Below are 17246 nucleotides of genomic sequence, written 5' to 3' on the forward strand. Positions count from 1 at the left end.
AAACAGATGATTGTAACTAATTTTATGAACAAATGAAAATTCAAAAAAAAATACTGCAGGACTTTTTTGACAGCCTAATATTTATAGTTAGCATGTACATGGTTCGCTCTGGCTGCAAAGAGAAGGGAGTTTTGCGTGTCTAGCAGCAACGAAATTTAGTTTTTTTTCATTTTCATAAAGGTTCTGAATCAGAAATTGACGAAGATGTGTGCTTACAGTATGAAAGGGAGTATTGTGTTTGACATCCTGTTAGTAACACGTGTGCGATAAAATGATAGACTTGATCAGACATAGTCAATTAGTGGGAATAGTCAATCAAATTGAAATATCTCAAAATAATGTTTTTAGCGCTCGGTTCGTTTTTGCAGAACCCTGACCATATATGAGAACATTTATGTTTATAGAACTAGGAATCATTGAATTGATTTTTAGTAGAAGGAAATGAATGTTTAAAACGAGTAGTGGTGATGGTTTCGTTTTTCGTTGTTGATTCAAGTTATACGTTCATGTGACTCTAGAACTGCATCTGCCTGCTATATATATATATATATATATATATATATATATATATATATATATATATATATATATATATATATATATATATATATATATATATATATATATATATATCATAAATATATATATATATATATATATATATATATATATATATATATATATATATATATATATATATATATATATATATATATATATATATATATATATATATATATATATATATATTTATGATGTTGATTAGTTCAATTTTACGGTAGTGTATATCATGAAAGGGATGCTGGTTATACCGAATTACGACTTTATCTGTGGTGATATGTGAAATAAGATTTTTCGCATTTTATACGATTTTAAATACACACGTATTTGCACATTATATACCATTGTGATTGGATTCCACTTTATAAATGACTTAGAAAATGCCAAGTTATACGATTTAATGTTTGCAGAGAAGCTTCATGTAAATAAGTAATGAATAATTTTTTTTTTCCCAAAATATTTTTTATTAAGGCACATGTGGCGTTAGCCTGACGGGGCCGGGAGTCCAATATTTTGACAATTTTTGTCTTACAACTATGTTAGTAATATGTAACCGATTACTCGCGGTTGGCTCGAGGTTAGTATTACAAGTGTTCTCATAATTGGTATGTTGCAGTCTTCGATGCTCTGTACGTGTGCCCGACACGGGATACTTCCTATTGGGATGCAGCTGACCATTAATCAGCAACGCCCCCCTAGTCTGTACCCCATATCTAGCGTGGTGCGTCTTTCTCGACTCGAGGAATCCAGGATAGAATGGTCACTAGCCGGCGCAATCATCAGCTCGTGTAGAGTTGTCATGAGAAGTAATGAATAATGATACTAAATTTCCTTTTATTCATGTTTTAGGTTCGGACATGTTTTTTTTAAATACTCTGAATTGGTAAAGCTTTCAACAATGTCTCAATTGCACTCTAATATGATGGCCTAAATGGTATAGGAATCAATTCACTTATTAAATCGTTACAAAAGAATCGATCACTGAAAAATCGAATGCTTTGTTCAAATTCATTTACCTATTCTATATAAGTGTTATCTTTTCTTTAAACATGGAATAAACATTTCACATTTCTATTCAAACATCAAAAGCATTTTAATTTGATGATCAGCATGAAAGTCACAAAAAGAAGATTGAAAGCCCAGAAAAATTGTATTTTCCAGGGCACTCAGGGCATCTTGTTCCGTCATGGAATTTTTTAATTTAAAAAATTCTTAATAGAAATTCAACAACTGGTATTCATCTAGAACTCCGCAAGCAATAATCTTTTTCCAAAGATCGCTCAATCCTACTTGTCATCACTTGTTTTGTAATGATCAAACATACAGGGTTTTCCAACTTTAAATTCCGAAAGTAAATTGAAATAAAACACACTTAGAATTCGAATTTCGATTAAACTTTTATTTCAAATTTAAAAAAAACATATCATCCATATCCATATCTTCAATTTGTGGCGAAAAAAATCGGTTAACATGCGGCTATAGCACTCACCATTCACAGTTACCGTCTCGCCGTCCTCATTTTCAAAGAAATTCGGCCCGATGACTCCACCAGACCATGACTTTTGGCGGATGCAACTGCCTCTCAACAATGACGTGTGGATTTTCTGAGCCTCATATACGGAAATTTTGGGTGTTCACATAGCCATCGAGCTCGAAATGTGCCTCATCACTGAAGAAAATTTGATGCGAAAATTCAGCATTTTGCTGCTGTTTTTCGTTCACCCAATCGACGTTTGCCCGACGCATTCCATGGTCACCACGCTCTAATTTTTGTACCAGTTGGACTTTATATGGATGTAGGTGCAAGTCCAAATGCAAAATTCGCCACAATGATGTGTTTGACAAGTCCAATTGCTGAGCACGCCGTGGAATCGAAACATTCGGGTCATCCTCCACACTGGCAGCAACTGCAGCAATATTTTCGGCCGAACGCACTTTACGATGATGCACAGGTCTCACAATATCCGCTACGGATCCAGTTTGTTCGAATTTACGCACTACATTAGCGATTGTGTGCTCTGTAGGCAGTCCATGACGACCAAAAACCGTCGGTAATGCTCGAAAAACATTTGCCGGTTTTTCATCATTTTTATAGTATAATTTAACAAAATTAACACGTTGTGCAATGCTAAAACGATCCATATTGTAAAATGGCAGACATTCAACTAACGATATGACGCTTTGGTTGACAGCTATGTCAAACGGTTGTCAGCGCAGGGCTGTATACTTTCGGAAGCCCGAAATGGAAAACCCTGTACAAAACTGCTTCTCCTAATTTTTCGACCACTAATTTGATAACTTTGAACAGATCCAATGTTTATGAAATTAGTCAATTGGTTTTTGGGGAGATTAAAATCAATGTTTACTGAAAAAAAAGTTTACATATATTTACTATGATCAAGAAGATCGGAACGATCGAAAAGAAAAGATCGATTTTCACGATTTTTTAGAGTTTAAAGAATCGATCCAAAAGATCGATAATCGGAGAGGAGAATATCGATATTTTAAATATCGATCCAAGATCGGCCAACCCTACGATGGACGACTGAAAATCGGAAACATGAATTTCTGAAATCATGAATTTCCTAATCTTTAATCTAAATGGTTTGACTGGTTAAAAAAAAGTATTTTCTGCGAGCTATCATATTGAGGAATAATCACAAATGAACGTTAAACCATATTTTACTTATCCTTCATTCCTTCAATCCTTGTCAGCAAACTATATCTTTTCTCATAAAAGGAACTCGCAGAACCACCCGAGTTTCGCACATAAATTTCCTTTATCTCCACTCACCGACCCCAAACATCGTTTTGGTACAAGCGCTTCTGGTGATCTGCTATTCTATTATATGCGATTACCACGACCGCGCGTCGGGCCAGATAGGCCCTGTCATCCTCTCATCCAATACGCACCGAGGGCCGAGGGGTTAGAACATAAGAATACGGTAGTGGGTTCAGTTGATACGGACACCACAACACAGTTGTAGGTGAAACGCGATGCGGTGGAGATGTTGTGAAATGGATGCTGCACTGGCCCCCCGATGATGATGCTTTAATTCACTTGTTTGCTACAATTCTCTTACTCTCTCATTATCTTTCTCTCACACACACTCGCCATTCCTCTCACTCACATATTGCGAGTATGTCCGTTCCTCTGATTCCCTCGTTCCGCGGAGACCCTGTGATGTTCAACCTATTATATGCTCCTTCAGGGACCACTTTCGGCACATATACGTTCTTCTTGCTCATTTAAATGCGAGCGCTTCTGAACCGAAGGGAAATTATATGGTAGTTAGGGCAGTACAAATAAATACTGTATCCATCATAAGTCAAGCGCTCGCGCTGATGGGAAAAATGTTGAAGAAATCATTAATTAGTCTAAATGGGTGTTTATGCCCGGACCGACGGCACAGGCTAGAGGGGTCGCGTGTGCGGTGAGGAAGGAAACGCTACAAGGGACCACTGCCGGTGGAAAGGGCGGGTATCGTTTAGTGACGATTCATAGCAACCAAGCCGGGAGAAGCATGATTGCTAACGAGGGGGAAAACGTGCTGTGTGAGTGTATCTCTTCATCATCATCATCACCAACATCAGCAGCACGGTATGATTCTAGGGCGCAATCCCACAATCGAAAATAGATTCATATAGCAAATGTGTGAGAAGGAGCAGCAATTAAATCAAACGATAAGTCCTAGGCAAAATTATTTCCACTAGATTGGTTACACTCGAAATCGAAAGTGATCATTGCCAGTGAGTTTTTATTAAAGTTTTTATTTATTCTGGTTTCAGGTTAGTGCGAATGTAGCTTAGCACCTTCTGAAGTTGGGCGGGTATTTGAGATCCCTGTGGGTGGTATCCGAGGCCGTCGGCCAGGTAGGTAACCTCCACTTTCTCTCCCTCCGGAGAGATGTACATGTAGTTTCCGTTCACTTTGTCAGCATCCCCAACTGCTTGGGCCGCTGTACCGTCGTCCAGTTCATACGCGTGCCTAAACGTGCCATCGGGATTGATCTCAAGTTCCTGAACTTTTATCAATGTTTCTGCTGGAGCGGAAGCAACGATGGCAAAGCAAGCAAACAGGGAGATGATCTGTTGTGGATAAAAAAAACACTCATAACAAAATTCACATTTTTCATCAATGGTACCAACTTACCAAGACATTCATGTTGGTTACTTTAGAAACGACGTTTGGGTTAATCAGTACTCTGCACAAGATGAACTGATCCAAAACATGCAAGGTCTTGTGTTTATATAGCAAACGGGAGAATCCTAAGGCTTATAGAACACCTGTGAACTTCAAATTTGCTGAGGTTAAAATGATGTCCCGGTGACATAACAGGTTATCGGCGGGATGCCATGCATCCAATGGGTGAAAACCCCCAAAAAGTGTTTAGAATAATTTGCATAAACTGTGGATGCCAATATTTTATGTCAGAAATCGTCATGGAACGGATGTCAGCCGACGACGAATAGGGAGAAGAAGAAATAATAATGTTAATTCTCACAGGTGTAACAGAAAAGTTGAAACCCATAACGAACTTCGATTGATCCTCCGTTAAAGTAACTGAAAAATTACGTTCAGAGAATACTCATCCAACATTCTACGATTGAGAAACGTACAAGTAACATCACCGACCAATTCCCTGCTCAAAAACAGGTTTCGGCATTTTCCCTATTGCAAGATTATTGGTACAAATCCGACAGGATCCTTACTCGAAATGTCTGAAACGCTCAGCAGGAAGGCATTGAAGGCCAAAGTTCATAATCGTACAACTGGTTGGAGACCGATCATTCGAACGAATTTGAAACGGAAAATCCATCAGATGTTAATAAGCATAAAATTTTGCCACTCCAAAGTGACTCGTGATGATTGAGAGGACGGCCATAAAACATTAGCGTGACATTTAAGGTATGGAGAGTGAGAGGGTGATTAGAAGAATGCTTTGGATGACTTGGAGTGCTATTAAATCGCCGATGCTATCGGCGAACGCTCTTTTCCCGTATTTTATCTAAGTTGTCGCGATCGGTAGTTTTTTTTTACGATCATGAACATTCTCACAATAGAACAAAATAAACGGAAAGAAAGAAAGAGCATCTAGAAACTCGTAACAGCGATTAGATATGAATTAAAATGTTAACGACCAAAATACGCCGGACGGACATTGCTTGGCGTTTATTAAAATGATCAACTGTTAAAATGACACAGAATCATGATTAGATAGATTGAAATGTGGCCGCGATCAAACGCTGCTGTGTAATTGTTTCGTTTCACGGTGCGAAGAATAAAAGGGATCATCAATAATAGATTTCAGACCATTTTATCTAAACATCGAAATTTCGAAGATTTTCACATCTGAATGTCATTGTAAAACTAGAGAAAACTATTACTAGTAGGGGAAGGGTGGTAAAGACGGACACCTTAAGTAAAAGTTTATTTTTTTCGTGAAATTCACAAAAAATATATAGCTATTTAACCACAAATTGATGGTCCAAGTCTCTTTTTATAATGTTTTTGGTGCAGAAATTTTGCAAAAAGAATTATGTCGGGAAAGACGGACAATTGAAGGGAAAAATGGTCTACTGAAAAGTTATATTTCGAAATTCAAATTGATGTACTCAATAATTGGAAGACTTCAAAGAGGCCTTAAAAATGATTGAAAAAAAAAGGCTTGACTAAAATCACCTAGAAGGGCCTTGTAATTTTTCTCATTTTTTTTTTGACGTAGGACTACGTCTAACCGGAAGATATAGGGGGTGAAATGGAAATCTAGGCACTGAACAAGTAGGAAAAAATGCAAGATTTGGAACGCTTATAACTCGAGCATTTCTCAATAGATCGCGAAGGTTTTTGCATCAATTGATAGAAAATATATCTACGCATCTATTATAACGAATAACATTTCATTTTTCTTGAGATAAATAATTGAATAATTGTGAAATATCAAGCATTGTCAAAATGCACTATGTGCCCATTTTTGATTGGTCCATTTTGTGCTCCTCAAATCGTACCGACCAAAACGGGCAACCAGCGGCAGCAGCGAAATAGAATGAAGCACGCTCGGAAAGGAAAAAGAAAAAAATGAACGAAACATTGGTCGCAGTCTCACACATGCGTAATTCTCGAGCCAGCCAGTCAGCTTAAAAATCCCCGCTCCGCTGCCGTAACGATCATTCTCGTTGAAACCGTACACCACATCGTTTCGCATCACAACACATCAACAAACCAACCCAAGCAGCCATGTCTGGACATGGTAAAGGGGGAAAAGTGAAGGGAAAGGCAAAATCCCGCTCGAACCGTGTTGATCTAGAGTTCCCCGCAAGGGTAGCTAGGCCGAGCGCGTTAGTACCAGTGCACCAGTCCACCTAGCCGGCGTTATATAGTTTCGGCCGCCGAAGTGATCGAGTTGGCTGGTAAAGCTGCTCGCGACGATAAGAAAAAGCGCATTCAGAACAGAACACATCAAGACAACAACAGGCAGTTGCAGCGAGTGGCGAGTGGCAAACGCAATCGCAAAACGGCATCAGGTAGCAGAAGAAAAAAGTTTGTTCTTTATACAAACTGCTTTGGTGGCAAATCCAGAACAAGGCGGCATCGAGGGCGTTCGAAATGGTTTTTTTCAAAACCACGAGTACTAAGTTTTCTAAATTGGAATCATTCCATAAAACAAGGCGCTTTTCAGGGCCATTAAACCTTCCAAAAAAGAGTTTAGGAAATACAGTTCAATGCTTTCTAAAACAATATCCAAAATAATAATAAAACACAAATTGATTTTTTCATAATTTGTTTGCCAGGATATGATGAGTATGTGAATTTGGCAGTTGTTCTGAGCTTATTGATTTTCACCAATTCTTAAATTGCTTCCAGATTGAAAGTACATTAATTTACACTTATCTCGACATTTAGCTAATTGGACGGACCTGTAATGCGACATATTTAGTTGGACATTTTTGTAAACATAGAGTTCGGGGTCCAAATTATGACCCCACATTGAAAGTCGACATTGCACCACTGTCATCGCAAATGTTCAATTACAGGTTAAAATTACCTCCAATCCGATACTGAGTGGTGGTAATGCGACGTGCCATTGAATGTAATTTACTGTAAAATATGTCACAAGCTGGATGGGAAGAAATTTTCCAACTGTGAAAGCTGTGGCGAGTGGCAAATGCAATCGCTAAACAGAAAGGTTCAGCCGAACAAGATGGGGATATCGAGTGATAACAAAACAAAACAAATAAACTCTTTAGATTGAAGATAATTTTGTGATCCTGAAAAGGACCCTTTTTAGCCTGCATGTGAATCCAACGAGCGAACAAATCGTAATGAATGTATTTTTTTGCCATCGCTCCCTTTTAACGCTCATTCGTTCGTTTCGTTGGACTCGCCCCTCTGGCTGAGTCTGCTGATTTGTCTCTATCCTGTGACTGTGTACCGCTAGAGTATAAAACACGCGGACCCCAAAAAAATATCTTATTTTCTTTCGAACCGTAAACCCGTGTGGTTGTACGGCATCGGCATCGTGGACGTAACAAAGGAGGACAAGTTAAGGGAAAGGCAAAGTCTCACTCGAACCGTGCAGGTCTCCAGTTCCCTGTTGGTCGCATTCACTGATTGCTCCGCAAGGGTAACTAGGCCGAACGGATTGGTGCCGGAGCACCAGTATACCTAACAGCGATTATAGAGTTTCGGCCGTCGGAGTGCTCGAGTTGGCTTGCAAAGCTGCTCACGACAATCAGAAAACACGCATCAAGAACAGAGCAGCTTCGGTTCGGCGCTCATCAAGACAACAATTAGTTTCAGTGAGTGGCAAAGTGTTTCTCCGGCACGTCGCATTAAATGTAATTTACTGAACAACATGTCACAAGCTGGATGGGAAGAAATTTTCCAACTGTGAAAGCTGTGGCGAGTGGTAAACGCAATAGCAAAACAGGAAGGTTTAACCGAACAAGCTGGGAATATCGAGTGATAACAAAAACACAACACCAAAGGTTCTTTTCAAAACCATCAACATATTCATAAAGAGTAAACAGTAAACTAATCCATTTTTCAGGTTCACGTAGGAGAAGAAAATAAAACAACATATTTAAAATATATCTTTAACAAAAGCTGTCCCCTTTGTATAGTCCTACGTCACTCCGGTTATGTCCCCGACATTACCCACCCGTCTTTTTCAAATCTAAAATAGCTTCCGAGTGTCCGTCTTACCTGACTTGATTAGTATTTTGTTATCAATATTTCTGGAGTAAAAAAAAATAAGAAAACTTACCGCTGATTCGATAAGCTGGAAGAAAAGTGATGGTAAAACACTCACGTAACGAAAAATATTGTGGAGGCGATCTGGCGTAGTGGTAACATCCATGCCTCTCACGCTAAAGGTCACGAGTTCAATTCTCACTCCCGACATTCTTCCAAAAATGGAAGTAAAAGTGACGAACCAGCCAAATGAGTTGAAAGTCACTATAATACAGTAAAAAAAAAAAAAAATAACGAAAAATATCCCAAAAAATACTCGATTAAACAACGATTAAACAAAACAAAACAAAAAATACTCGATAACAATGAGAATCTTATTTTCTGTAGACGGAAATTTACATCGAGCTGCTCTTTGCAGATTCCTTTTTTGTTTTTATTTAAACTAGCTGACCCGGTAAACTTCGTCCCGCCCAAAACTTATTTTTCGTTATCAATATCTTCAAACATTCTCGTTTCCTTACTAAGCGCTGTTAATGGATCCAATCGCAGAATTGTTCATTGACTGATCTTCTTATCTACCCTTTAAAATTACCTTTTACTATAAAATTACTAGTACTTCTACCAAAACTCGACATTATAATATCAGATTATTTTCAGACACAATTCTCGATCAAGATTTTTAACCACTTGCAAATAACATGTTTCTCCGTTACGTTACATGGCAAATTTGGTTTTATTTGCTTGATTAATTCTCAAGTAATGCAGAAATTTGTGTTTCATTTGTATGGCAGAACCAGCCCCGTCCTGCTTCCCCTTAAGAGAAGGGGGAGTAGTATCTAACCACCATAGATTCATTTATTGCACCCTAAACCTCCACATGCCAAATTTCATTTCATTTGTTCGATTAGTTCTCGAGTAATGCAGAAATTTGTGTTTCATTTGTATGGCAGCCCCACCTTAGAAAGAAGGGAGGGGTCTCAAACTGTCACGAAATCAGACAGACAGAAAGACAGAAAGACATCACTCCATTTATATATATATATATATATATATATATATATATATATATATATATATATATATATATATATATATATATATATATATATATATATATATATATATATATATATATATATATATATATATATATATATATATATGAGATCATCAATGCACAAAACTTCCGTCTACAAGATATGGGAATGCGTTATTTCGCCTGAAAATCCATTTCCACTTACGAACACAAAGATCAATTTCGATAGCGCAAATCTCGAATGGACTAACAACGCTTATTATGATGTAATTTTCGAACATGTGGGAATTCAATTTTCCGAATTTTCCGACCTTCCTTCAGGATTTTCCGAAAATTATCCGATTTTTCTCTCCACTATATTGATCTATGGGAAGAGACGAATACAACAAAATAAAGAAGGCTAAAATCGGACCATCCCTTCTTCGGGTTTTCCACTTACCAACAGATTTTGCCTAAAATTTTATTTATATAGATTTCAACAGGAGGCCAGCTAGGTGTACACAGTAAGTGTCAAAGGTATTGATACACTGTATTGCAAGTTTGTACATCATCAAAATTTGGAGGCGATCTGGCGTAGTGGTAACATCCATGCCTCTCACGCTGAAGGTCACGAGTTCAATTCTCACTCCCGACATTCTTCCAAAAATGGAAGTAAAAGTGACGAACCAGCCAAATGAGTTGAAAATCACTATAATACAGATAAAAAAAAAAAAAAAAAAAAAAAAATCATCAAAATTTGAAATAAAAATGTAATTTATCAATCGTGCATAGGTGTCCATCTTTCCAGACCTTCCCCTAATATTATCTCTAGAATGCAAAACTTTTTGAATAATAGAGATTGGTATGTAAACAAATGCTGGCATTCATCCCTTATGCCTGTGTTGTCAGTGTGACAAATTAATTTAAAAAAAAATACAATTCATTTTCTCTATCAGTACCATAAATCGGGGGCAAATTGATCACTACTTTCAGAAAAATGTGAATATTTCCGATTTTTTTTTTGTTAGATTCATACGTAATTATTTTTAAAATCAGTACTGGTGCTAAGGCCACAAAACGTTATGGAAAGTTTTGTTCAAGAAAATCCTTTAAATTCTTAAAATTTCAAAATGTAGCTTCGGGGTGAAATTGATCAATCTATGTTTTTCAGGATTTTCTAGTGACATATGCACAAAAATGTATAGAAAATCAATTACTTCTTTACCTACGGTCATTTAAATGATAATTCAAGGATTTGAGGATATAAAAAGCTGATTTAATCCACCTAAAGTTGTCATGTCTTTCCATAGCTCGATTTAAACGCTGATCTGCAGGTCATTTCCGAATTATATGGCAAAAAACCCTTGGAATGGTTACGCAATGGTGCGCACTACAGAACAACTTTTTTCGGAACCGATCTTTTTATATCCGCGACTCTTTGCTCTATTCGCGTGTCTTAGTCGCTGGTGAATATCTCTTTGGCCATAAAAATAGAGGGTGTCCGGATGATCTTCAGGAAGCGCATGTGGAGTGTAGTGACGTCTTGTCGTTGTGAGTGTAGCATGAAGCGATGAAGTATCACGCTCATCCACGCCCATTTTAGCTTAAGCTTGAGCTTGGGTAGATTGTACAATTCGTAGTTGCTCTCCGTGATTGACCTGAACCAACCAAATTGCACAAAGAACACACAGAATGACGCTTGGGACTAGCAAATCATTCTCGTTGTGCAATTTTCGGTGATCCGAGCTTTAAATGGTCAATAACGACGCCGGCCACGTCCTTACAATCATCAGAGGAAGGAAATGAATGTTAGTATGATATTCGCCGCTTGAAGGCCAGAAGGGTCGCCTCTATAGCGTGGTTCCCTAGCCTTTATCATGGGAAGGATGTGTGTTAGTGGGTAGGGTAAAAAATCAGGATTCACTGTGGTAAGTGATGAGATTCTGTTTATGCGGACTTTCAACCACTCGATGAAACGAAATCCTGAAAATCGATTATGCTTCGATTACCCGAAGGCCGGACGATATATTTCGGATCATTGTGTTATATATATATATATTTTGACACTTGACGACGGAGGTTATCCATAAGAAACCCAAGAAGGTCACCGGTAAAACCTATGTACTAAAGCAAACATCGCATACTTTCTGATTCTTCGAATTTTTCATACTAGACGACGAAGAATCCATTAGAAATCTGAGAAGGTCACCGGGAAACTCTATAATAAAAGCGAACTTACAATATTCCTATGGTTTCTAATTATAAAATATTTTTTATACCCGACGACGGAGGATTCATGAGAAACCTGAGAAGGTCACTTGGAAACTCCTCTACAATAATGCTAACCTACAATATATTTCGTGAACGCTCACGTCGCATACTTTATAATTTTTGATATATTTTTATATAACCAATGACGGAAGATCCAAGAGAAACCTGAGAAGATCAACGGGAAATACCTCTGCACTAAAGCAGATATTGTATACTTTCTGACACACTCATCCACGCCCATTTTAATTCATAAACAAAACGGATCAAGAAGCGTTAATTTTGTGTATCTCCCATACGCACTTCAACCATCAGTTACAACCTTGACGCCACTTTCAATACAACGCTCGAATTCACGAAAATTGAATGATCAATCGGAAAAAGTAACCAATAAGACAAATACACTCCTAAATTCATACAAGCTCTCTCTCTGTAATAATATCATTGCCGAGAAAGAGCTTGTATGAAAGCTTGTACGAAAAAATAAAATAATTATTTTTTGTATTTCGGTTATTACTTTAATCAAACTTTTCGAAATAACTCTTTAGTAGAAAGTCTTTAGTGCCACGAAAATGAAAATGTCCACGCTTGTCCATGGCGCGAGGGAAGGGTGTATAGATAAGGTCCACGTGGACACGTTAAATAAATATTATCAAATATATACTCAAAATAAAATCTGTTCTGCATTGATGTTTTGCAGAATACACATTCACATTCGGATTCAAATAGAATGAAAACTGTTCTGCATTTTTTAAAAATTTCAAATTTTCTGCCCACCCCAAATACGTACGGTCAATCGCAAAATTGAAAGAGTCTTCCCGCTATACTAGGTTCTCGATAACGGTTTGCTGGTGCGAACCTTCTCGAGTACAGGTAGCTGAGCGAAATCAAGCCTAATTCTAGTCGATACTTCAGACCCAGGAGTAAACCCAAGGCATGTCAAGAAAATTTCCAGCCCAAAAAAATCCTTGGCTGATAGGGAATTGCCTTCCCGCTTTACTAGATTCCCGATAACGCACCGATCGTTCTCGAGTCCAGATAGCTGAGCAAACCCAAGCCTTATTCTAGCCAACACTTCAGGCCCTCCATAATCGGGGTGGAAACATATCTACTGGAACCTGCAGTCCTATCTGCTACAACCCAGAAAAAATCTCATTATAACCATCTACTTAACAGATAAGTTTACGAGTATTCCGGTCGTGCTATCCCCAGCACCATTCCAGTATCTTCATTAGACCCATCAAATGAGTTTTACTGACACTTCAGCGTCTTCATTACTTAGGGACAAACGTGTTCATCGGAATTTGCAATCAGATCTGCGACAACCCAGAAAAATCTCGTTATAACCATCTACTTAACAGATGATTTTAGGATTATTCAGGTTGGGCTATCCCTAGCTTCATTCCAGTTTCCACTTCCGAAAATGAAGTTATTCGCTCTTGAAAATTTCTTTTGAATATTTTCATTCTCAGTTTTCTATGCCTGTCAACGCGCGCGATGCTCAAACTATTGTAGACTTCACCGTAATTTTAAAATAACTAACAATTCAACAACTAAAATTAAATAAATACTATCATTATTATAATCTTCAGACATGAAAAAACAACAAAAAACAGGCAAACAGATACACATCCACGCAAAAAAAACAGTAATCCATCCGTCAATACTTCGTCTATAGAACAGGTCACAAATCTGAATCATTTTTCAAGAACTCCTTGCAAGTAGTTCGGAATATTGTTATGTTCGATGTTGTCTGTGCTCCAGTTAGCAGTGTGTTGTATAAACGGTAGCCTTTATAAAGAAATGAGTTTTTAGTACAGGACATCCGGAAGTTCATCATTCTGAGATCACTTGCTTGCCTTGTATTGTATTGTTGAATATATCTTCCAAAAGTTATGATGTTCTGTAAATAGTTTGGTGTCATCCCATTTATCATTTTAAATATAAAAGTTAGCGTACAATATTTTATACGCTGACCAACTGACATCCATTCTATCATAAAAATGGTGTATTTGAAGAAAAATTCAAATTTTATGTTTTTCTTTGTAAGTCTATAAAAAAAATTCTTGCTGCGCCAGAGATGTTGTTTCTATTTTTGTATAAGGAAAGGCACAATAAAATGGCAATTATATTGCCGCCAATTTTTTCAACTGTTTCAATACTTCATTTCAAATCAAAGATAATGTGTTCTTCCTCATGTGAGGATTATGTTCTCTGAAGTTTGAGTCGTTTCCTCGCCTAGTTTCCAAGGCTTTATAAAGGGTTAAGCCAGGGTTGTCAGGTGTATTGAGCGGAAATCTGGATGTTGGATAATCAAAAGTCTGGATTTGTCTGGATTTTGTCGACATTTTTTATATTAAACTAGTTGACCCGGCAAACTTCGTCCCGCCCAAAATTTGTTTTTTGCCATAAATACCTTCAAACCAAATACCAAGGGGGAGGAGTGTCTATTCACCATAGAAACGCTTTGTGTCCCCTAAAACCTTCGCATACCAGGTTAGGTTTTTTCTTGATTGGTTTTCGACCAAATTTGGCTCCATTTGCTTGATTAGTTTTTGAGTTATTCAGAGATTTGACTTTCATTTGTATGGCAGCTCCCCCTAAGAGAATGGGGAGGAGTATCTAACCACCATAGAAACACTTATTGCACCCTAAAACCTCCATATGCCTAACTTGGTTTTATTTGCTTGATTGATTCTCGAGTAATGCAGATATATATCAGATATATATAATCACGTTATGATATGCACACCAAAGGACCACGATCAGCACATTCCAAACATCGTACGATCGCGGCCAGCCAATAGCCATCGTTCCGCTGCATCAGCATTACTCATCGATATATACCAGCAGCAGAACCCACGACGCCGTTCAGTTCTCATTCAAATTCTTTCCGTGACCGTCCACGTTTGCTTAATAAATGATATTTAGATAATAAACTGTATGTTGATTATAATAAACGTTTTTTAAAAGCTGAACGTCGAAGGCCACAACAAGATTGGCGCAGCCGTGCGGTTTCAGTGAGTGGAATAGTAACGAGTGTGAAAAAACAGTGTTATAATCAGGATTGGTAAATCCGATTAGAGTGAATCCGCGAAACATTAATACGAACTGTAGAAAGTGCTAGCATCTGACGCCGCTATCAAAGTGACGAAAGAGTTGAGGTTCCACCGCACACCGCACCCCACCACTGGAAGAACCGAAGAACCCCGCACACACGATTGCAAACGGTAAGTTTTTTTTCTCTCTTCTTTCTACGCCCCCACATTCTAAGTGAAATAAAACTCGCCCCGGTCAGTGATTTTTTTTTGTTGTGCATCGAAGTCCGTTCTAAGAGAGAGACTCGGACGCAATTTTAATTATTACTTACCGCGTGGAGTAAAAGTGTTCTAAGAGAAGTTTTACTCCACCTGGAATTGTGAATTCTAAGCGAAGCACACTTCCAGAAGCCACACGAGTTCTAAGCGAACGTGTGTGCTTAAAAATTAACAAATTTGTGTAAACGGTGCAAGGCTTCATTAATGCCAAAAACACCAAAAAGTGCTCTGAAGAAAACTCGCAGCTTGTGGAAAAGCATTAATCACAGCAATTGCGACTCTTCGGACTCAGAAGAAACCATTTCATCCGTTGACTCAGGAGACTTGGCACACATCCCAATTGAGAATCCCCCCTCATTGGAAAATTTATTAATTGAAGAAAGCTCAGATATGGAGCAAATCGGCGCGCAACTCCAGAAAATGATGGAGATGATGGACGCATTTTCCACCAAACAAAAGGAACATGACGCCATGTTCCTGCAAATTGAATCGCATTTAAATGGAACAACGCCAGCAGAACAACCTACTGCACAACCGGTAATATACGAATATCACCAACCAACAACCAGTTTTGAGATGCTATGCAGAATTCCGGATCCAATCAAAATGATTCCAACATTCGACGGCAATTCGAAACAATTGAATGCGTGGCTAACAACTGCTCAGGAAACACTCAATGCTTTCAAAGAGCACGTTACGCCAGTGCAATTTAAAATGTATACCACTGCAGTAATACATAAAATCCAAGGGAAAGCAAAAGACATAATATGTCTTGCCGGTAACCCAGACAATTTTGAGCAAATTTCGGAAGTTCTGACAAATGCTCTCGGCGATCGTCAAGAACTTTCCACGTATAAATGCCAGTTATGGCAATGTAAAATGACTGAAAATATGAGTATTTCGAGATACTACAATAAATCAAAAAATATTATTCAAAATATTAAGACCTTGGCGAAACAAACAGAAAAATACCGTAACAACTGGGAAGTCATAAACGATTTTATAGAAGAAGACGCCTTGGCTGCTTTCATCGCCGGACTAATCGAACCATATTTTGGCTATGCTCAAGCCGCAAGGCCGAAAGATATAGAAGATGCCTATGCATTTCTATGTAAATTCAAATCAAAAGAAATAACAGCACAAAACATGACTTTTGATTATTCTCCAAAAAAGTATCAGAAGAACAAAGATTTCGATAACAAATCAAGCAGTAAAAATCCTCAATTGAATAAAAATCAGAAACCCTTCAAATTGGATCAAAAAAGAGAGCGAAATGAAATTGAACCGATGGACGCTACTACTACACAGAGCCGTCTGACAATAAATAGGAAAACAATAAATAACCATGAGACAGTCAAAGATGATCCTGAGGATGATATTGCAAAATCAGACACTGAATCTGAAGATGATCTTGATCTAAATTTTCACTTGGGATACACAAATCTAAATCCAACTTAAATTACTTACCCTATCTCAAAATTAAACATCCTAAAAATAGCAAACAAAGCAAACAAAAATATTATTGCACCAGGAATCTTGGGAAAAACTAGCACCGTACCAAATACGAAAATAAAAAACGTGTGTGGAACCAACAGTGTAACCGAAAAAGGAAAAATTGCTTTGTTTAACGGCGCTTTCAAACCCTTCACGTTTTACGTCTTGAAATTTCACAACTTTTTCGACGGCTTAATAGGATCGGAAACATTGGCAGAACTCAAAGCACGCATCAATTACGAAGACGAAACACTAACACTATTAGACAAACAATTTTCATATGCCAAATTTTACCCCACCAAACAACTTTACAATCATTTTGTAACAATTGAGACCACAAATAACGGTGATTGGCTTGTCCCCTCTTATCAAAAACTTTACAAAAATATCTTTATTA

General features: G+C 37.7%; 2 protein-coding genes across 2 annotated transcripts in view; both read right to left on the reverse strand.

Annotated features, from left to right (window-relative positions):
• LOC129763330 (homeobox protein DLL-4) overlaps window positions 1-17246 on the reverse strand; it is a 117224-nt gene that overhangs the window by 77794 nt on the left and 22184 nt on the right. The window lies entirely within an intron of this gene.
• LOC129763336 (pupal cuticle protein Edg-78E-like) lies at window positions 4287-4797 on the reverse strand. The gene is made up of 2 exons (XM_055762299.1): window positions 4715-4797; window positions 4287-4650 (listed from the first exon to the last, which is right to left on the reverse strand). Exons 1-2 carry the CDS (start codon window positions 4724-4726, stop codon window positions 4336-4338), a joined length of 327 nt encoding a protein of 108 aa, XP_055618274.1. The 5' UTR covers window positions 4727-4797; the 3' UTR covers window positions 4287-4335.

The sequence above is a fragment of the Toxorhynchites rutilus genome, chromosome 1, assembly GCF_029784135.1.
Source record: "Toxorhynchites rutilus septentrionalis strain SRP chromosome 1, ASM2978413v1, whole genome shotgun sequence".
Lineage (NCBI taxonomy): Eukaryota > Metazoa > Arthropoda > Insecta > Diptera > Culicidae > Toxorhynchites > Toxorhynchites rutilus.